Here is a 21,942-nt window from a genome sequence, read left to right as displayed (position 1 = left end):
CAGGGGAACGACACATTGGCCAAGGATTTAGATCCTCTGGTGCAGGCACATGCCAAGATGCACTGTTTCGATGACTTTACATATTTGCTCTCTCCCTTACAGCCTGTGACAATAGAGAAAGCCTCAGGTTCTTACCCTTCCGCTCCACGGCTGTAACAGCTTTGGTCCACCAATGCTTTGGAGTATTTTCTTTGGTCAATAGGATTGTATGCAATCTCATCTTTCTTAACTATATTACAATCATTTTTTTAAAATAGAACCATATTTTATTCTCTAGTTTAACCACAGTTATCCTTTTTCTGTTCCAGGAATCAATCCAAGACACTGTGTTGCACTGAACTGTCTTGGCGCGTTAGTCTCTGATATGTCATAGCTCCTCAGCCATCCTTTTATTTTTATTACTTTGTAACTCTTTAGATTTACTTTTTACTTCAAAATTTTATTTATGTATGTCATGTGTTGTTGACAGAGGTTTCTGTCCCACCAGGTCCCATAGCCGTTTAGTCCCAAAAGAAACATACAGAGGTCTACATTAATTAATAAACTGATTGGCCCATTAGCTCAGGCTTCTTATTAACTCTTATAACTTACATTAGCCCATAATTCTTGTCTGTGCTAGCCACGTGGCTTGGTACCTTTTATCAGCAATGTATCCCATTTTGCTTTCTCTGTGTCTGGGTGATGACTAAAGACTGCATCTTTCCTCTTCCCAGAATTTTCTTCTCATTGCTCTGTCTAGACTTACTGCCTGGTTGCCCCTCCTATACTTCCTACCTGGCTACAGGCCAATCAACATTTTATTAAAGCAATATAATATAAGGGACAAGGTACAAGACCAATGTCCCACAGCATTGTGTTTTCTTTGAATTTTTGACTGTTAAGGAACTATGTAATAAGAATCATTTTACTGTATGGACCACTAAGTTAAACCAACATAAAGGTATCTTGACTTTAGAATTTGAGTCTAAGAATATGTTGCTTTGGAAAAGAGGTTCTGCTTTTGTTTCCACAGAAGATGAGAACCTGTGGATTGCTTCCAGACTAATGTGGTTTGATGGACCACAAACATCTCCCAAAATACTTCACCCAACAAAAAGCAGGAAGCAGTTTGGAGGGAACTATGCCCAAATTCCCTAAGTGATTGTTTATAAATGTTTGTTTACATTTAAAGGGGGATATGCTGTAGAGATTTGTATTGGTATGGGTCTTGGTTTATTGATACAAATTTAAGATTAATTTTGTTTTGTGTATATTTCTGCTCTTAAGTATTGTGTTTATGCAGCTCATTTAAAAATGTAATGTATAATTAAGAAATATAGTTAGTAGATAGTCATCTCGAATAGTCAATGTTATATGTAATTTTGCAATGTTAAAGTTAAAACCTTCCTTTTTATTTAAACAGAAAAGGGGAAATGATGTGGGAGGTCCTTCTTTCTATGTGTTGCTTTTATCGGTTAATGAATAAAGAAACTGCTTTAGCCTATAGCAAAGCAGAACTTAGCTAGGTGGGGAAAACTAAATTGAATGCTGGGAGAAAGAAGGGCAGAGTCAGAGAGATGCCATGTAGCCACCTCTGAGAACAGATGTGCCAGAATCTTGCTGATAAACCACAGCCACACGGCAATACACAGATTAACAGAAATGGGTTAAATTAAGATGTAAGAGGTAGCCAATAAGAAGCTAGAGCTAATAGGCCAAGTAGTGATTTAATTAATACAGTTTTCTGTGTGGTTATTTTGGGGCTGAGCAGCCGGAAACAAACAAGCTGCCTCTGACAACAATGTATATATGTGCACCTAGAGAGGATAAAATGGGGGGTTGGATCTCCTTGGAACTGGAGTTACAGGTGGCTGTGAGCTGTACAGTGTGGGAGCTGAGGACTTGAATCTTCTAATGAGCAGTGAGCTCTCTTAGCCTGAGCCATCTCTCCAATGCTGATCTTGACACCTTTGAAGAGCACTGCTCAGTGTTTTGTTGGATGTCTGTCCATCTGTGATGTGTTCTTTTTTCTAGGTCTAGAATTTGTACCAGGCTTTTTCTTTTGGGCCACCAACCAGCTCCCAAATCATGACAGGGAGACTTCTTATTAGTTATGAATACTTGGCCTTATGCTTGTCCCACTTACTCTAATAACTTAACCTGTTTCTCATCATCTATGTTTTACTTCGGGGCTTTTTACCTTTACCTCATTCTGTTATGTCCTGTTTGGTGTCTGGCTGGCTGGCAGCTCCTGACTGACTAACCCTGGGCATCTCTCTTGTCCTTTCTCCTCTTTCTCTTCTCTCCAGCCTAAATTCCTCCTCATACTTTTCTCTCTTCCTGCAAGCCCCATCTATCCCTCTACTGCCTAGTTATTGGCCATTCAGGTTTTTTTTTTTATTAGACCAATCAGGTGCCTTAGGCAGGCAAAGCAACACATCTTTACGTAGTTAAACAAATGCAACCTAAACAAATGTAACACATCTTTACATAGTTAAAGTAATATTCCACAACAAGAATTAGGTTTGTACTTTTTGGCAAGATTGTTACAGAAGGACATTCATCCACCCAGGAATTTCATGAAAATGATGCTGAATTAGATGGTGCCTGCTACTGCAAGCCATTATTCCCTCAACTCTCTCCCCCACTTTTTTGAAGACAAGGTTTTGCTATTAGCCCAGGTTGGCCTTGAACATGTTGCAATCCTCCTGCCTCAGTCTTCCAGATACTGAGCTTTCAGGTGTGTATCACCATGCCCTACTTCCTCTTTTTTTTTTTAATTGGTAAATACCTTGGAGAGATTATCTGGAACTATGCTAATTGCCATTTCTTCTGGAACGTCTGTCAGCTCCTCTTAGTGTCTACCCTTTTATCTTGACTGCTACAATTATTACTATGATGTCCTAATGATGACTTTCTATTTTCCTAATTTTTCTATTTTTTAAAAAAATTCTTTGGTAATTTAGAAAGTGTCCCTTTTTCATTTATTTGCCCAGTTTTGCTTATATTAGTATATACTCAGTTTATATATTGATAAAGTGTATTTATTCAATTATGTAGGTTTGATCCAATAATATTATTTGTTTACCTGTCCAAATGTCTATTAGGATTTAAATGGCAGGTTTTTCCCAGTTTCATCTTTGGATCGTCAATTACTGATCCAGTTCTTCAATGTTGACTGTTTAGGGTTTTTTTTTTCGTTGTTCGATACTATTAATGAAGCCTGATGTGTATGTTTTTGAATTTGTGTCTCCACAACTAGTTTTCTAGAAGGGAAGTTGCATATTCGAAAAATTTGTGCTCTTGGTTGCTATGTCAATATGGAAATCAACCATTACCCATCTTACAGCCAAGAAGCGGCAGATCTTTGAAGTTCATCAATTCTCCTATCTGTTTGGTGACTTACCACACTTGGCAAAAAAAGAAAAAAAGAAAAAAACAAAAAACAAAACCTCAACAACACAAAACAAAAACAATAAAGTTATTGATGTTGAGGAATCGACTTCCGGTAGGGGCAAACCAATTTCCGCCCACGCCAGTCTTTTACCCTGTACATTCCAACCGGAAATGTTTACACTCGGTCGAAAGCCACGTCTGTTCTGGCCTCGGTCCCGCCCCCACGCCGGGGAAGCGTTTCCGGGGTCAGGGCGTTCGGGTCCGCCCCGCCGCCGCTGCGGCGCTGGTAGCCTCGGTCCTCCCGGAAGTGCCCGGTTCTGCCTGTCGGGGTCCGGTTCTGTGCCGCTGAGGGGCCCGGGGTGGCGGGGATGGCGGAGGCGGCGCTGCTGCTGCTGCCGGAGTCGGCGGCCGAGCGGGACGCCCGCGAGAAGCTGTCTCTCTGGGATTGGAGACCCGACTCGGTGGCGCCGCTGACAGACAGGCAGACGGACTCGGTGCTGGAGCTGAAGGCGGCGGTGGAGAACCTGCCGGTGCCCGCCGAGGTGAGGCGAGGGCGGCACCCGGCCGGCCGCCCCGTGCGGGGATCTGGCCTGTCCCCCCGAGCCACCGTGGCGGATCCTACGGGAGGGGCCTGCGTGTCCCCTGATGTCAGCCGCCCAGGCTGGCCCTGCCAGGACGTCCACGCGAGGGCATCGCCTTTCCCCGCAGAGGCGTGGGTCGGTTGGCCTGAGCCTTGCTTGCCCCCCCGCTCCAGATCTTCCAGTGTCAGGTTAACCCCGCTTCCCATGAGCCTGAGGCGCTGAGCTCTGGAGTCCAGCTAGTCTGTATTACTGCGTCCGGAGTCATCTTGTTCCCGGGGAGGGGGCGAAAGGACACTTAGAGGGGATCAGAATTGGCCCCGAGTGACAGCTTCATTCATCGCGCACCAAGCTGTGAACTCTTGGTGTAGGTTATGGGAGATGAGATTTATTTAACCTATAGCAAAGCAATAAGAAGCAATTCTTTTTGCAAGTTGACTCGGTTGTTAAGTAGTACTTTTGGGTTTTAGTATCAACATTTTAATCTTAGCCACTAGGGCAATGTTCATGGTACCGTTTGTGTGATTCTGTATAGTTAATAACGGTAAGAGTACTTTTTACGAACTGTTTAGATGATCGACAGGCTCTTCTTGTTTCGATGCTTAGATTTGGGGTTATTTTATTAGCAGTGGTGGTTGTTTTTGATGCTGGAGGCGTTACTTTCCATTCAATTTGGAATTCTGTCCAAACGCAGACTGAATTTGGCATCTTCACTTTTGCCCTCACACTGTATAGAGGTGTGAGGTAGAAATGGTCTCGGCACCTTTGTGTGCTGTGCCGGAAAAATCGGTGTTCATAGGTGCGTTTACCGGCCCGCCTCCAGGATGTCTTGCAGGAAATAGATCTAAGTAAACGAGGGAGCCAGTGGAAAGTTCTTTGACCTGGCTCTGTTTTATGCTCTGGATTATAGGTAGGTGTGGTGTGTGTGTGTTGCTGGGGATTAAACCGAGGACTTTACCATTCATTGCTGGCTAAACACTGTACCACAGGCTTATATCCTCAGCCCAGAAACTGGTTTATGTATTTCCCAGTATGTTTATAATCTGTGTGTCCTCTTATTGAAGCTGTGTGTCTAGACGTCACAGAATCAGGGAGTGAGACGTACAGGACAAGAAACTTTATTGTTATTGCCATGGGTTATGAAAACTAAGTTTCACCTTTGTTTAATATGAAGAGGGTTGGAAGTAAATGGGAATGTCATTGTTCGCACCATTCTTCCTTATTTGTGCAGCAATACTTCTCATGAGCTCACGTTGTCATTTAACTCATTTTGCCACATGTGTCCCCACTGTGGTAGGAATTATGGATAGAAACAAAATAGGTAAGGTGAAATTATGGCGATCATGTGCCTATTAAAAGAGAAAAAAATTTCAGATTAACCAAGAAGGTTCAGATGGTGATCCATTCATTATATCAGAAAAATAAAATAGGATGGTGGAACCAGAACGGATGAGAGCATGCCCTTTTATGGAGGCCTAAAAGTAAGGGCAGACATAAAAGTGAAGAGGATGCCATTTAAAGAAAATGACAGCCCTAGCGTGAGAACTGACATGGAAACACGAAGCCAGCCTGGGAAAGGCTAAGTCAGTAATGGTTCTAGCGTTGGAAAGAGCAGCCTAAGATCATGGCTAGAGGATGTACTTAGCAAGTCCAAGTATTCAAGGAGGGTCTCAGTTTTAGAAAGAGTCTTTACACCGAAGTCGGGATCTTGGAGGAGCAAGTCTTCATTGCTTTCGTTTCCCCATACAAAAGTATTCTCTGTCTGATGGGATAACCTCGTTGTTGAGAAGAGAGTGCATCTGTTTTAATTTGTTTAACTGGCATATTTCCATCAACTTCTGTAGCATTTCAATAAATAATTCCCTGATCCATTGGAACTGGACCTATTTAGTGGTCTAGTTGGTGTTCAGCTAATGCTTAGTAAACATCATAAAGATGTTAATATCTTTAGAAAGCAGTTTTCTCACCTATAAAAAAGCACTCCTGGGACTGGAGAGGTGGCCCAGCAGTTAAAAGCTCTTGGTGCTCTTGCAGAGGACACAGGTTCAATTCCTAGCACTTATATGGTGGTTCACAACATACCTGTAACTCCAGTTCTCTCTTCTGACCTCTGGGCACTAAACATGCATGTGCAAATACAAACAGGCAAAACACACACATACAAAATGAAAAATATGTAATAAAATTCCTTACCTTAGAAAGTTGCATTTTTTTAAAAAGAGATATTTGTATGTATATTGCATTAGATAAAAGAATTTTTAGTAAAGTGGCTTCTTGTAGTTGAGGCAAATTTTCCTAAAACAGTGAGGATCTTTTTCTGCTAAGTAATTCTTGTTGAAGTGCCAAATTAATTTACCTTGAAATTTGTCTGTAATTTGCTGCCATAGCTGTTGTGTTCTTGTAGGTGTGTGACTTCGGTCATGATAATTAACTTCTGTATGCTTCTCTTTTCTTTGTTATAAAATAGATGCTTGTCTTATGGGGAGTTGTGAAACTGGAAGGCAGTCACGTGCAGAAGTGGGGCATGGCAAGCTCCTTGCTAATTTTACATTATTCATGTGATCTCTTTCAAACAATGAATGTTTTAAAAGAATAGATTAGAATCTTGAGCTAGTTTAGGCGTCACTAAGACTGAAGATAGGAAGAAAGTGTTTTGGTCCCTGGAAGGCTCTGAGCCTCCATTGATGTGCTCTAAATAGAGAAAGGATTGCCAGTTCAGTTGGGGAATGGATTGATCCAGTTGATTCTAAGAGTCGTTTTCTCCAGTCCAGGATTTTCTAAGAAATGAGGCTGACGAGAGGAAGGGACATTTGTCTTTTCCTGGATTGGCTCAGCTGGTGAAGCAGTGCTGAGTGGTTTATTGTAATTATTATTTAGTATGCTCATGTCCATTTGTATAGCCGTACGGTAGCTTTCTAACATGGCCAGCAACTTCCATGCTCCTGTCTGTCCGGTGGTGTGTCTGCTCTGTCCCGAAGCCAGGGCAGTGAGTGAGGGAGCCCTTCTTGAGTCAGCTCTGCTCCGAGAAGTCTGAAGCAGCACGATGGGGGCACCGCCACGCCCTTTTTGACTTGCCACTCTAGTTCTGCTATTTGTGAAAAGAACTTAGCGGGACATAAATTTTTCTCTTATGCTGTTAAAATTGCTAAAATTATTATTTAAAATTACTTTTTAAAAGTTTTCTTTTAAGTATTCTTTAAAATATTTCTCTTTAAAATTACTATTTTTTTAAAGTGGTTGTATTGTAGTTTCTTTCCTATTTAGTTTGAGAGAAAATAGTTTCTTATTAGTAAGAGTAAAGGGGCCTGGTGGTGGTGGTGCACACCTTTAATCCCAGCACTCGGGAGGCAGAGGCAGGCAGATCTCTGTGAATTCGAGGCCAGCCTGGTCTACAGAGCTAGTTCCAGGACAGGCTCCAAAGCTACAGAGAAACCCTGTCTTGAAAAACCAAACCAAACCAAACAAAAACACAACAACAACAAAATAACAAAGAGTAAAGGGACAGAAACTTTCCTGCTTTTTGTATTTAAAGTTTAAAATTTTTTTGATAATTTTAGATATTATTATAATTATTATTGTTTTGTCTTTAGAGACAAGTTTCTCTTAGTAGCACTGACTGTCCTGGAGCTCACTCAGTAGACCAGGCTGGCAATGAACTCAAGATCCATCTGCCTCTGCCTCCTGAACGCTGGAATTAAAGGCAATCACTACCACCGACGCCTGGCTGTATATTTTAATTATATATACATACATGTGTTCGTGTGGGTTTGTGCATGAGAGTGTCTGCCCATGGAGGTTGGCTGAGGGTGTTGGAGTCCCTGGAACTGGAGTTAAATTTATTGATCTGAATCTATACACTTCCTGGGTGTATACCACCTGGCATGGGTGCTGGGAACTGAATTGCTATTCTTAATTGCTGAGCCATTTCTCCAGCCCCATAATTAAAGGTCTTATGATTGAAAATTAATTAGTATTTGTGCTTTAAATAATCAAATTGATTGCTCTTGGATAAATATGACCTATTTATTCATGATTAGATTATAACATGTGTTTGGAATATCTTGAGTAGCTTCTCATAGATCTAGAGTTTTTTTTTATTTTTTTTTATTTTTTTCGAGACAGGGTTTCTCCATAGCTTTTTTTAGAGACAAGTTTCTCTTAGTAGCACTGACTGTCCTGGAGCTCACTCAGTATACCAGGCTGGCAATGAACTCAAGATCCATCTGCCTCTGCCTCCCGAACGCTGGAATTAAAGGCAATCACTACCACCTGGAACTAGCTCTTGTAGACCAGGCTGGCCTCGAACTCACAGAGATCCGCCTGCCTCTGCCTCCCGAGTGCTGGGATTAAAGGCATGTGCCACCACCGCCCGGCTAGATCTAGAGTTTTATCTGGTAAAATAATTTAGAAAATAACATTTTTAGTTTAAACTGAGCACATGTCTATGACTCCTTGGGCCCATTCAAAATGACAGAAATTAATGCGTGGTACACTTAAAAATATCAATGTAAAGACTTAGAAGCCAAACGAGATATAAATATTAGAATTTTGGTAGTTTGAAATAGTTGAGTTTTCTGCTGTCCAGGTCCAGCCTCAGTCTTAGGCAGGTCCTTTGTCCCTGGGCCTTGGAGGTGGGACTTTGCTGTTGTGTATGTTTCTCTTAGCTGCAGGAGGGAGACTCCTCTGATGTCCTGGGTCCTATATGGTTTCTTGTCTGTTGTCCAGAGTGGAAGTTTTTTTCTTTTCCCTTTTTCCAGCTATAATGGGGTGCTGTGTGTCATAGCTGACAGACATTGCTTCCCCTTACCCCATCCAGTGGCCTAAGGCTTTTGTTTCTTGGGGAGAAAGGGCTAGGAGGGCTTTGTGCCCTGCTTTCCATGAAGTAGTAACCGGGTCGGCACCACCTTGTTCACATACTTGCCCACGGCTCTCTAGGAGTTTGTGTGAGTAGTTGTGGCTTCTTCCTAAGTCAGTAGCTTCCATATGCTTCCACCTACCTTCTAGTCCTTAGTGGTTGGTGACAAATTAATTCTAGAATTCTTTTTAGCCACTTGCATGGTGCTTGTCATTCCCTTTCCCCTTGGTCTCCCACAAGGGAGTCAATATTTGACTTTCACTGAAATGTCCATCTTTCTCCAGTTTGATTTATTTTATTTTGTGTGTGTGAATGCTTTGTCTGCATGTATACTGTGTACTATGTTTGTGCATAGTGCCCACGGAGGCCAGAAGAGGATATTAGGTTCCCTGGAACTGTTGTATACCATCTTGTGGGTAATGGGAATGGAACCCAGGTCTTCTGCAAGAGCAACAAGTGCTTGTAACCACTGAGCCATCTTTTCAACCTTTCCCCTTGGGTTTAATTTTGCATGGTTATTCTGGAGCCTGATCTATGATGTATTTAAGAATATTAATGCTTGCTGACAAGACGGTGTGTAAAAGTCTTTTTGGTCAAGCTGACTGAACCTGAGTTCAGTCTCTGGACCTACACGGTGGAAGGAGAGAACTGACTTAAGTTGTCTTCTGACCTCCACATGAGGTTACACACAAATGCTAAATAAATGCAATAATTAAAAAAGTACTTAGCTTTTGTGAATTATTTGACTTTTGCATGTTTGTGTGCAAGCAACATGGATTTCAGTCTCTTTATTCAGGTGTAGGCCTGCATGTTTACTGTGATGTTTGTCCAATCCTAGTTGGAGGCATTGCATCTTCCCTTCACATCTTACTGACCTTCTACTACTTACGTTACTGCTTCCCCTTTACCTCCTACCTACCTCCCGTGATCTCTTGTTGCAGAACTAACTTTCACTACTAACACAGTACTGTGAAGACAGCTTGGTTATATTCTGTTCTCAAGAGCAGTGTAGATTCAGTTCAATACATTTATTCTGTTCCAGCTCCTAAACAGGAGAGCAATAAAGAACTATGATTGCTATTAATAGGAAATATAAAAAAGTACTTCTAATGTCAGTAGTTCAATTGTATTGAATATTTACTATGTTGCAGGTCTTACGTTAAGTGTTCTACATGCAGCATTGTCTCGGTGTGTGTGTGTGTGTGTGTGTGTGTGTGTGTGTGTGAGTGTGGTGGCTCCTAGGTTAATTGGGGTGCTTCCACAGTGCAGGTGTAGGTGCTGTTTATCTCAGTTACAGTTCTGTCTTCAGAACCTTTAATGGCAGCACACAGTTGCTGGTGACACTTTAGCCTCAGGATAGATTTCCCTGAGTTTGAAAACTTTAATTCTTGCTGGGCCACAGCACTTTTACATCAGGGTGTACTACTTTCAGCAAGAGTTTATATGCATTGTGATGTCCTGATAAGTAAGACATTTGCATCTGGCTGGGACCCTCCTGGCTCTGGGTCTGACTCATTTGTGTACAAGGACCCTCCTGATCGTGTTGGCTGTTGTTGGCAGTTACTTGGAGAAGCCAGGGCTTTCTTCTCTGCTCCTCCCAGTAGTCATGGTGTGGCTGCTGGATCTATACGCGGAAGAGGAGAAATGGAGGGATAGAGTCATGAGTTTCCCCGGTACCACCCAGCTTGTACACTAGCAAGAGGCTTTCAAGCAGGCTCCACTTGAGTGTTTACCGTGAGGTGTAGCCCCGAGTGAGCACAGATGTAACCTTGTTTCTAGATTACTAGTGGGACATTTGTGCATTGAGCTCATTTCAACTTTAAAAAAACAAAACCCTGTCTTCAGATGGAATGTCTGCATTTAGAGAGAAAGCTGTTTCCTAGGGCTTTGAGTCATGTCTTATGTTGGGAGACTTTAAATGCCATGAGCTGAGGACTGAAACGTAGGATTGAACCTAACAGTGGGCCCTGTTGCTTTCCCTACCACCTGTTTTAGTTCTAAAAACAGCTTGTCTAATACGTGACTTCAGGTGAATTAATACCGAGCTCAAGCATCGTTAGTGGTGGGGACAGAGAGTGCTGTGTTGGTGTTACAAGAGGCCTTGTCCCTGGGCTCTTGTGGAGCCGATAGAAACGCTGAGATTCTTCTGAGTGTCTTGTCTGTCATCGAATCTCACAGTGTGTCAGTGTAGGCGAGGTGGTAGGTAAGGTGCCGTGGGTGGCAGTTTGTTGTTTAAGGAGTTCGATGTGTTAATTTTGTCGGTTGATCAGGCCCTTGTGTTGGATCCTGCAGAGAACATGCTATTTGCAACAGCACAGAGGTCTCCTTCTGTCGAATGGTGGTTTACACAGGTTCAGGTGGTTCTATGTAAGCTCATGCCCTTGTTAGATTGCTGACATTGGTGTCCTGTTTACATCTTGAGTGGCGTCTATCCCAAAGGGGGCTAGTGGAGATTCTTAGTACTGTGTGACATCTCCTGATCTCAGAGGATTTCAAGGAAATACTCCTTTCTCTTTGAAAACAAGACAGAAACAATTGAGTTGATTTAGGAAAACTTTTCAAGTTAAATGTCTGTGGCTTTCTTTTTCAAGCTCCCCATTGAAGACATCTGCAGCTTAGCATCCCAGTCACTGCCCATTGAACTGACTGCTGTGGTGCCTGAATCTACAGAAGACATCCTCTTGAAGGGCTTCGCTTCCTTAGAGATGAAAGAGGAAAGAATCGAGACTGCACAGCAGGTAAATGGACTATCTTTCCTAGGGACATTGGATTATTCTAGATGTCTCAGTAAAAATTTCTGCCACAGCGCAAGCATTGGCATTCTAGAGCTCTAGAAAGGTTGAATGCAGTTCCTGGTCCCCTACCTTCTTGGTGACCAAACTTTCAAATTTTTGAATCTGGGGGGGGCATTTATTTTATTATATCGGCAATAAAATAAAAATATGATAAAAAGTAATAGAGTAACTAACAGGGCTGGAGAGATGGCCTAGTGGTTAAAAGTACTGGCGCTCTTCACGGCACCCACATTGGGTTGCTAAGAGCTGTTTGTTTGGTTGGTTGGTGTCCCTGGGTGTCCTGGAACTTGCTCTGGCTGGCCTTGAACTCACAGAGATCTGCCTGCCTTTGCCTCCCTAGTGCTGGGGTTAAAGGTGTGTGCCATCACCAGCCAGTTTCTCACATTTCCAGGGGATCTGAAGCTCTCTTTTGACATCCGTGGGCACCAGGCGCACACATAGTACATAGACATACACATAGCGAAACCTCACACAGATAAAATAATTTTTAAAAAGACAAGAATAAATTTTTATAAAAATACATACATCTAGATGCACATATAAACATCTTTCTCTACTTTGTTGCTGTAATTCTTAAAATCCTAAATGCTTTCTTTAGATGCAAATTAGTAATTTAGCCTGCATTTTGCTATTTCCTTAATGTTAATTACAAACCTAAATGTGTAATAGTTTCTATAGATACTTCCCTGTTTATTCTTTCTGATTTGTTAAGAGAGTTCCAGCTCTCTATGTCTGTACCACCTTGAACATACTGATCTCATCTGATCTTGGAACTCTGAAGGGTTGGGCCTGGTTAGTACTTGCAGGTGAGAGTTAGAGCTGCCTGAGACAGGAGGATCACCAGTTTGAGGCCAGTCTGGAGATATATATATAAAGTTCAAGGGCATCCTGGGCTACATAGTACATAGGCTCTGTCTCTAAGACAAAAACAAAGACAAAAAAGGAGTTAAAGGGGAGGAATTTCCAAATAAAACATAAAGCAGATATACTGAATTGCATGCATTAGAAGTCAAAAGAGGCAGTAAGGAAAGCAAAGGAGAGCTCTTGCTGGAGTTAGGCTGACCTGTGTGTTCTCTTGTTGTAAAGTTAGGTTGATCCACATCTACTCTTGTAGAAATTATGTCTACTCCTGTTGTAGAGTTAGGTGGACCTACGTCTATTTCTGTTGTAGAGATAGGTTGACTTACGTCTACTTCTGTTGTAGAGTTAGGTTGATTCACATCTACTCCTGTTGTAGAGTTAAATTGACCTGTATCTGCTCCTGTCGTAGAGTTAGGCTGATCCTACTGTAGTTACGCTGATCCACATCTGCTCCCACATCTGTTCCTGCTGTAGTTAGACCAACCCACATCTGCTCCTGCTGTAGTTAGACCAACCCACATCTGCTCCTGCTGTAGTTAGACCAACCCACATCTGTTCCTGCTGTAGTTAGACCAACCCACATCTGTTCCTGCTGTAGTTAGACCAACCCACATCTGCTCCTGCTGTAGTTAGACCAACCCACATCTGCTCCTGCTGTAGTTAGACCAACCCACATCTGTTCCTGCTGTAGTTAGACCAACCCACATCTGTTCCTGCTGTAGTTAGACCAACCCACATCTGCTCCTGCTGTAGTTAGACCAACCCACATCTGCTCCTGCTGTAGTTAGACCAACCCACATCTGTTCCTGCTGTTGGCTCCACTATTTACCATCATTGTGAGATTGAGCAAATTACTTAACCTTTTTGGGTCTTTAGTTTCTGAGCCTTTAAACAAGGATGATTCTATACCTATATTCTATGATTTTTATGAGAATTAAATAACACATGCAGATATAGCAAGCGCACAATAAATGAGTAGAAAATGTTAGCCAAGTTAGATGACAAGCCTGCACACCCTTGACATTGACTTCCACTTTGAGAGAGATGGTGATCATGTTCTGTGTCTGTGAATGCCGTTATACTGTTTGAAACAGTCATTTTCCCCTTCCACATTACCTTAGTCTGCAAACAGATTTCAGCACGGCGCTTTGATATGATGCCGCTGTTCTGTGCTCTTCCCTTCCTTCCCTTTCCTCTCTCCCCACCTTTCTTCTTCCACTCTTACTGATTATTCTCTCTTACTAAAATAGTTCTCCTTCTGTGAAAACACAGCTTCTGTATTAAATTTACACTTGCATATCTCTGTAACAGCTCGAAGTACCTAATATGTAGGTTATGATTTATATATGATGAAATTTACTCACTTTAAGTGTCAGCCAGATGAGTTTTGATGAGTGTACATACTACTATAACTACTTCTATCAATATATGAACCTGATATGAACCTGTTTTTTTTTTTTTTCTTTTCAAGACAGGGTATTTCTGTGGAACAGTTCTAGCTGTCCTGGAACAAGACTGACCTAGAACTCATAGAGATCCACCTGTCTCTGCCTCCCAAGTGCTGTGCTGTTTTTGTTTCGCATTTTGAGATGGAGTCTTGTGTAGTGTAGGCCGACTGTCTTAGGGTTTCTATTGCTGTGAAGAGAAACCGTGACTGTGGCAACTCTTATAAAGCAAAACATTTAGTTGGGGCTGGCTTACAGTTCAGAGGTTTAACCCATTATCATGGCAGAAAGCATGGCAGAAATGCAGGTAGACATGGTGCTGGAGAGGTATCTGAGAATTCTACATCTGGATCAGCAGGCTGCAGGAAGAGATAGTGGGTCACTAAGCCTGGTTTGAGCAGAGATCTTAAAGCCCACCCACTAGTGACACACTCCCTCCAGCAAAGCCTCATCTACTCCAGAAAGACCACACCTCCTAATAGTGCCACTCCCTGTCAGCCTGGAGGGGCCATTTTCTTCCAAACCACCACCTGACCTATGTTTATGATGTAGCGCTGGCTGGTTTTGGAGCTTATCTTCCAATCTCTACTTCCCAAGTGCTGAGATTACACAGGTGTGTGCCCCATATCTAGCTAAAATATAAAATATTTTTATCATGCCCAAAATTTCTCATGTAAATTAACCCTCTTATCTGTTGTTTGTTTTGTTTTTCTTCTCTCTCTGCCCCACACCCCTTCCTTTCCCCAGTGATGTAGCCCAGGCTGGTCTTGAACTTGTGATCTCCTTGCTTCAGCTTTCTAAGCGCTGGTATGGCAGGCATGTATGACCATGCCAGATTTTATCTATCTTTAAATGATGGAAGATTTCTATAGCATTGGTGTAGGGGCAGGTAACAGTCTCAAATCCATATTCTTTTTCATTTTTATTTCATGTGAGTAGATGTTTTGTTTGCCTGCATGTATGTTTGTATACCATTTATGTGCCTGGTACCCTCAGAAGCCAGAAGAAGGTATTGGATCCCCAGGAACTAGAGTTACAGACAGTTGTGAACCATTATGGGGATGCTGGGAATTGAATCAGGTCCTCTGGAGAGCAGCCAGTGCTCTTAACCACTGAGCCATCTCTGCAGCCTCCCCACAGTCCATATCCTTAATCCACTATGCGATTTTCAAGTTTATATGCTCACCATTCTTATTAGGTAACATTAATATTAATGCCTACCCAAAGCCCTATGATAATTCTTTAAATTTGGCAAACTAAGAGCCAGGTATTAGTTTCTTAAGAAGAAATATTTATTTTCTTTATATGTGTCTTTAATACTCCTCCTTACTTGACTCCAGAAATGACCAGTGCTTTTAATATCTTTTGCTTTTCCTGGTATATAGATGTCTTGTATGTATATATTAAAACTCAAAGCTAATTATTCGTGGCTGAGCCCTAGAAATAAGAGTTAGTTAGGTAATGCGTGCCCTTTAACTTGTACTTTACCATGTAATCACTTTCCACTTACCTGTTTTAGTTTGATTGATAGAATAATCCTCTTATTTTCAGTTTTTCTCATGGTTTGCAAAGCTGCAAACTCAGATGGATCAGGATGAAGGAACTAAATATAGGTATGTGTGGGTCCTTTATTTGTTGGATATCCTGATTTTTACTTCATAGCCATCTCAAGTTACCAAGAAAACTTAACAGCCAGATTTTCCTTAATACCAGCCAGGGTGAGAATTGGGGTTATAAGTGATTTTAGAAAAAGAACTGCAGAAAGAACTTGGATCAAGAGGTTGTATGGGAATTCTGTGAGGTGTTTGTGTGTCAGGAAAACATCCATGGAGGACCTTAGGGATGGCCGTGTAGATTGAGTATGGTTAGCATATGCTGATAGGGGAAGAATGATACCATATACAGTTTCTCTCCAGGTTTAGGTTATGGGGTTCTGCATTGACGTTCAGTTAACATTATGTAGGGCCATTATTACTTTTTGATTTTTTTTTTCAAGATGGGCTGTCTTATAAGTCACAGTGTAGAACAAGCTGGCCTCAAACTCACAGACATCTGCCTGTCTTTGCCTCCCAAGTGGTGGGATTAAAGGAGTGCATTGCCTGGCATCGTCATGCCCATTATTGCTAGGCAGCGTGCTATGGATGTATAATCCTACTTTATCTGTAGCAGATCTTCAAAGACACATTATCATTCCCATTTTACAAATGGCCAGCTTGAGGCTTGGTCACATTAACTACCAGTGTCATTTGCACTTTGCTAGAGCTGCAGTTTGGACCAGTGTCTTCTAGACTCAAATCTGAATTTTTTTTCGCGTCATGTGGTCTTTAGAGGTGGTCTTTAGATACCTTCTGAAGGAGTAACCTTATTTGCTGCCTTGGGATATCCTGGTGTCTTCGAAGGTTGATGCCTGTAATTTATTGACTCTCATGCAGGAAACCAGGTTGTGGCTCTAAGGCTAATTCCTTTTATTGCTTGTGGTGTCAGTGATTCGTTACTGAGCATTGGAGTAGTTTATGGGCTAGCTTTTACTGTAAATCTGAGTAAAGACTAAGTCAGATTTTCCATCAGAAATTTATGATTTTGGAAAAGTTGAGACCGTATTGTTTATTAACTCTACCTATTGGGGGAAAATATTATTGCCAATCCCCTCTTGGTTCTGTTTTCTAGACAGATGAGGGATTACTTGTCTGGGTTTCAGGAACAGTGCGATGCTATCCTGAATGATGTGAACAGTGCCCTTCAGCATCTGGAGTCACTGCAGAAGCAGTACCTTTTTGTGTCCAATAAGACAGGAACTCTTCATGAAGCCTGTGAACAGCTCCTAAAAGAACAGGTAATTGGGAATGAGGGGGAGAGAGGATTGGTGATTAATTTTAAATAGATGATTACTATTTAATTTTAATTTCTTTAGTTTCTCTGGGTAGATGCTGAAGGCTGCTCTGTGTTAGACTGTATAGGGAGCAGAGCCAGAGGTCGGAATCTGCTAGTGCAGCTGCAGAGTGCTGCTTGTGTCGCTCTGTCCACTGTTGCTGGCACTTCCAGATCAGCAGACTGATTGCACTACTGGTTCTTTTCTTTTTGTTTTTTTGCTTTTGTTTTGTTTTAGAGACAAGGTTTCTCTGTATAGCCTTGACTACCCTAGAGCTCACTCTATAGAGCAGGCTGGCCTTGAAGGGTTTTTTTTTTTTAAATCAACTGTGTGAAGAGGTTGTTCTTAAACTTGTGAGTTGCAGATAGAACATTGAAGTAACTATATTTCAGAATTTTCTCTGTATTTTTCTGTGTTTTTAAAAGACAGGCACTTATTTTTATAAAAGATCATGTGATACTAATTATTGTCTCCTTTTGTTCACGGGTACAGAAATACTTGAGCATGATTCTGAAGTCTTATATCTGATTTAAACTTCAATGTCAAATATAACTCTATTCAAAGTAATTTTGACTTTAGGGTACCAGTTGGCGTATTTTTATAATAATTGGCTTTTCTCTTTAAAATGTGAGTCGGAACTTGCTGATCTTGCTGAGCACATCCAACAGAAGCTGTCCTATTTTAATGAGCTGGAGACGATTAACACAGTAAGTGCTTTGTGCTTGTCTGTAAAGTTAGTGATAGTTTGTATTTCCCTTTTGTGGCAATCTTCAAGAATATAAAGTGATGCTCAAACTTAGTAGTTGTTTGCTGATGGAGTCTCTGACTTCAGCAGGGTATAATTATCAGTTCAGAGCTCTCCACGTGGGATTTCAGGAGGTTTTCTCCAGTTGTGTTATTGTTATTGGCTGGAGAGATGGCTCAGCGGTTAAGAGCACTGCCTGTTCTTCCAAAGGTCCTGAGTTCAGTTCCCAGCAACCACATGGTGGCTCACAACCATCTGTAATGAGATCTGGTGCCCTCTTCTGGCCTGCAGGCATACATGCAGACAGAATACTGAGAATACTGTACACATAATAAATAAAAAAAAATTCTTTAAAAAAAAAAAGCAAAAAAACACTTCTGGGTTCTTGTCTGCCTTTCTTAAAAATTTTATTTATTTATTTATTTTCTAGTTGGCACTTAATAGGTTGTTATATATGAACACAGTTGAGGTTATTTTAGTGATTGTAAAAGGCTGTTTCATTGGCCTAAAAGTACCTTATTATGTTTGAAAAGAAATATGTTAATTCTAGTTAATAATTTTTAATGTTTCCTTTTTAATTGTTTCTTTTGCTTTGCTTGAAGAAACTGAATTCTCCCACGTTGTCTGTGAATAGTGAAGGATTTATCCCTTTGCTGGCCAAGTTAGATGATTGTATAACATACATTTCATCTCATGTAAGTCACACTTTTATATTTTAAAATACTAACATTTCTATTATATCACTTACACAGTTAATTTTTTTCCAGTGGAAAAAGTATAGTCAGCTCTCTGTGTGGCTTTTTTAGATGATTCAACCCCTTGTGTTTCACAAAGATCATAAAGAACCATTTGTTTTTTGTACTGAACATATACAGCCTGTTTTTCTTGCCGTTGTTCCCTGAATGATACAGCATAATAGCTGTCTCTATAGCATTTACGTTGCATTAGTCTCATAAGTAACTTGGTGATGATGTATAAGGGAGGATGCTCATTTGGTATATCCTTTGGGGTCCTGGAACTCGTGCTGTCTGAATGCTGAGGGGTGACTGTTATCTGTACATTTTGAAGAAAAACTAGTGGTTTGTTTTTTTTTTTTTTGCTGTTCTTAGTGTTATACAAAGTACTTCCAGCTTCTGAGCGTCTCCTAGAGTGAAAAGGGCTCTTTGATTTGGCTGTATCCTACCTAAAAGTGTGTGACTTTTAAGGTGTTCATTGATGGGTGTGCGAGATACTCTTTGGAAATGTAGTTACTAGGGTGGGGGTCCAGGGGAGCCCAGAAAGACAAGTCCTTTCATTTTAACCCTCTCCTCATCTCCCAAGGATGCTCTGCTTTCTCATTTTCTCTCGCTCCCTTCTGTTCCTAGTGAGTCTTACTTAGCACCAGCCTCAGGGCTAGGGGGGCTCTGACACTGATTTTGTTTGCAGCTGGAGTTGCTGACTGAGTCTGCTTTGTGTCAGGCACAGAGGATTGACTGCGACCAAGTTGCTTATGATCTCCAGAGCTTTGTTTAGAGGACACCATGGTTTTCATTGAAAGTTTGCTTGTTGTTAATATTTATTTCTTTTGTAAATTTCTTTGTTTTACAGCCTAATTTTAAAGATTATCCTGTATACTTACTGAAGTTTAAACAATGTCTTTCTAAAGCTTTGCACCTCATGAAGACATACACTGTGAACACTCTGCAGACTCTTACAAATCAGTTACTTAAAAGGGTGAGTTAGCAGACCCTAGTGACTGCTTGCTTTCAATATTGATTGATTTGCCTTCTACAACCTTTGTCTGAACTAATGCATAGGATTAATTTTTACCCTTATTAAGTAAGTGTATGCTAAAGTTTTTATAATAGAGAAATATGACTATCCCATATAGCTCAATTAGTAGAGAGAGCCCTTGCCTAGTCCTGGTTATATTATAAAGTCCTGGTTTTAACCCCTAGCACCAGGGGAAATATTTAAAAGGAGGAATTTTTTTAAATTATCTATCACTCACACTTACTCAATTTTACTATTTCTGAATAATTTTCTGTCAATACTTTTTATGAGAAAGCTAAAAAGAATGTTTCAGGTAATGAATAGCTTTTATCACATTTTACACTTTATCAGATAGTGCTGGGTTATGTTCATATTTATTGGACTTTTTTCTGTCTTTATTTGTCATGCAAATATAGTTAACCCTTAGAATCCATGACTTTGGCTTGTGGATAACTATTACAGTGCCTTAATTATATCCAGGGCCTTGAACACACCAGGCAAGCACTCTGCCACTCAGTTACACATTCAGCCTACGGGGTTTTAAGATAAGGTATCACTGTGTTGTATTGCTCAGCCTGGCCTTGAACTTGTAGTTCTCTTGCTTCTTGGATGCTGGGATTACAGACATGGACCACCATATTGTGCAGGATGCATATTTCTGTTGAGTGTGACCTAATGCTTAGTATTGTATTAGAAACTGTATGGTAGAAAAAGGGGCTTGTGATGTCCTTGCTGTCATAGTGATTGTATTTAGAAATAGTAACTAGTAAAAATGATGAAAAAATTATTTACAAATTGGTGGATGCTAGGTACAAAAGTAACACATTCTAAGTGGGTCAGGAAATAAGAGTCAAGCCATCTAGGGTGGTCGTTAACATATTTCTTTCCCAATAAAAAAACCATAAAGACTATATTTTACTTTTAAGCTCACTGTTTAACTGGACATACCTATGACCTATGCTGTTTGGGAGATGGAGGCAGGAGGATAAGTAGCTCAAGGCCGCTCTGGGCTATGCAGTGAGTTCAAGATAGTCTATATAACTCAGTTCTGTCTCGCAGTAAAGGAAAACCAAACCAAAGATAGTCTGGAGATGTTGCTTTGAGATAGAGTGGTGCCTAGAATGTGCCAGGCCTTAGATTCAGTCCCTACTAGGGCACAAGAAAGAGGTAATGGAAATTTCAAAACTTAATTTCCCATGGACATATACTGAATGTCAGAGGTGTTGAAAATTTGGCTAGCGTCTTATACTCCATAAGTAATAGTCTAAATCTGGATTCTGTTCTTCTTACTGCCAAAAATCAAGAAATACAGGATAAAATTTAACTATAAAGGAGAGAGATGTTAACTCCATTAATTCTCAGCTATAACAGTTTTAACATATAACTTCTCATTGAGATTTTCTTTCCTAAGCTTTTGGTGGGATTGGAGGCCAAGCAGCAGATGTCTGAAGTGGTTAATGTTCCTTTTCTGAGTAACTATGTGTTTGCTAATATCTTTCTTCCCTATCCCCCCTTGTTTCTTCAGGATCCCTCATCAGTACCTAATGCAGACAATGCCTTCACACTATTTTATGTGAAATTTCGAGCTGCTGCCCCTAAAGTCAGAGTAAGTCTATTGACATGTATTGAATATTGGTAGGAAAACTTTCAGCCAGCCCTTTGGGAGTTGTCCTGTGCCTCAGTCTTTTGCTTATTCCAGGTAATGAACTTGCATGAAAGGAAGGCATTGCCCCTTTTACATGACAGAGCAATTAAGGTCTACAGAGCAGGAATCTCTTTGCCCTTCCTGTGATGTTCCGGGCAGTTTCTCGATGAAACTGTAGATTAGGAAAAAACAAAAGAGAGAAAGGTAGTTGCTCATACTGGTTTGCTTTGTGCAGTCTCAGAGAAGTGAACCTTCCTGCCTGGGCGCTGATGTAGGCGAACAGCTGTTGACTCCAGACTGTGAACTGGTGGCTGTGATTCTTTGGAAACAAATGCTGAACAGAATAGTTGATTTTGAGTGCGTCTACCCACAGGATAATAAACAACCACTTCATATGATGTTACATTCATTTATTTAATTTTTGTTGCTGCTGCTGCCATATATAGTAGTCCATGTTGGCTTCAAACTCACCATTGAGCCCAGCTGATCTGGAGCTCCCCAGTGACCCTTTTCTTCACCTTCCCAAGTACTGGGATTATAGGCACACCCAGCTTTATGCGTTGTTTTAAATGCTGCTTTCAATAATTTATTGAGTGTTTACTAAGTACTAGGTGATGTATAAGGCTTTCTGTGTACATCCATCTATTATTGAAAAGTATTTAATGATAGGAAAATATTTATGAAATGTTTTTAAACAGTAGATTATAGAGTTGAATAAATAATACAATTCCAGCTTTGATTAAAAAGAAAATGGGGGGCTGGAGAGAGTTCATTGGTTAAAACCCTGGCTGTTCTTCCAGAGAACCCAGGTGTGATTTCCACCACCTACATGGCAGCTCACAATTGTGTGTAACTCCAGTCTTGGGAGCCAGTGCCCCTTTCTGACCTCCATGGGCACTGGCACTCACGTGCATAGACACACATGCAGGGAAAGCACCGTGCCTATAAAGAAAATTAAAACAAACAAAGAAACAAAAAGCCAAAAACCAAATTTAAAAAAAATGGAGAGGAAGGAAGAAAGA

General features: G+C 41.0%; 1 protein-coding gene across 1 annotated transcript in view; it reads left to right on the top strand.

Annotated features, from left to right (window-relative positions):
• The first annotated feature begins 3,630 nt into the window (after positions 1-3,630).
• Cog3 (component of oligomeric golgi complex 3) overlaps positions 3,631-21,942 on the top strand; it is a 53,260-nt gene continuing 34,948 nt past the window's right edge. The window contains exons 1-8 of the mRNA XM_075950137.1: positions 3,631-3,917; positions 11,400-11,546; positions 15,461-15,522; positions 16,577-16,742; positions 17,411-17,485; positions 18,126-18,218; positions 19,111-19,236; positions 20,801-20,881. Of these exons, the coding sequence (XP_075806252.1) occupies positions 3,744-3,917; positions 11,400-11,546; positions 15,461-15,522; positions 16,577-16,742; positions 17,411-17,485; positions 18,126-18,218; positions 19,111-19,236; positions 20,801-20,881 (924 nt within the window). The 5' untranslated portion in view covers positions 3,631-3,743. The remainder of the gene's footprint in view (positions 3,918-11,399; positions 11,547-15,460; positions 15,523-16,576; positions 16,743-17,410; positions 17,486-18,125; positions 18,219-19,110; positions 19,237-20,800; positions 20,882-21,942) is intronic.

Source organism: Microtus pennsylvanicus, chromosome 15 (assembly GCF_037038515.1).
Source record: "Microtus pennsylvanicus isolate mMicPen1 chromosome 15, mMicPen1.hap1, whole genome shotgun sequence".
In the NCBI taxonomy this organism is placed as follows: Eukaryota; Metazoa; Chordata; class Mammalia; order Rodentia; family Cricetidae; genus Microtus; species Microtus pennsylvanicus.
Note: the sequence above shows the minus strand (reverse complement) of the source record. Positions and strands in the feature narration are given on the sequence as shown.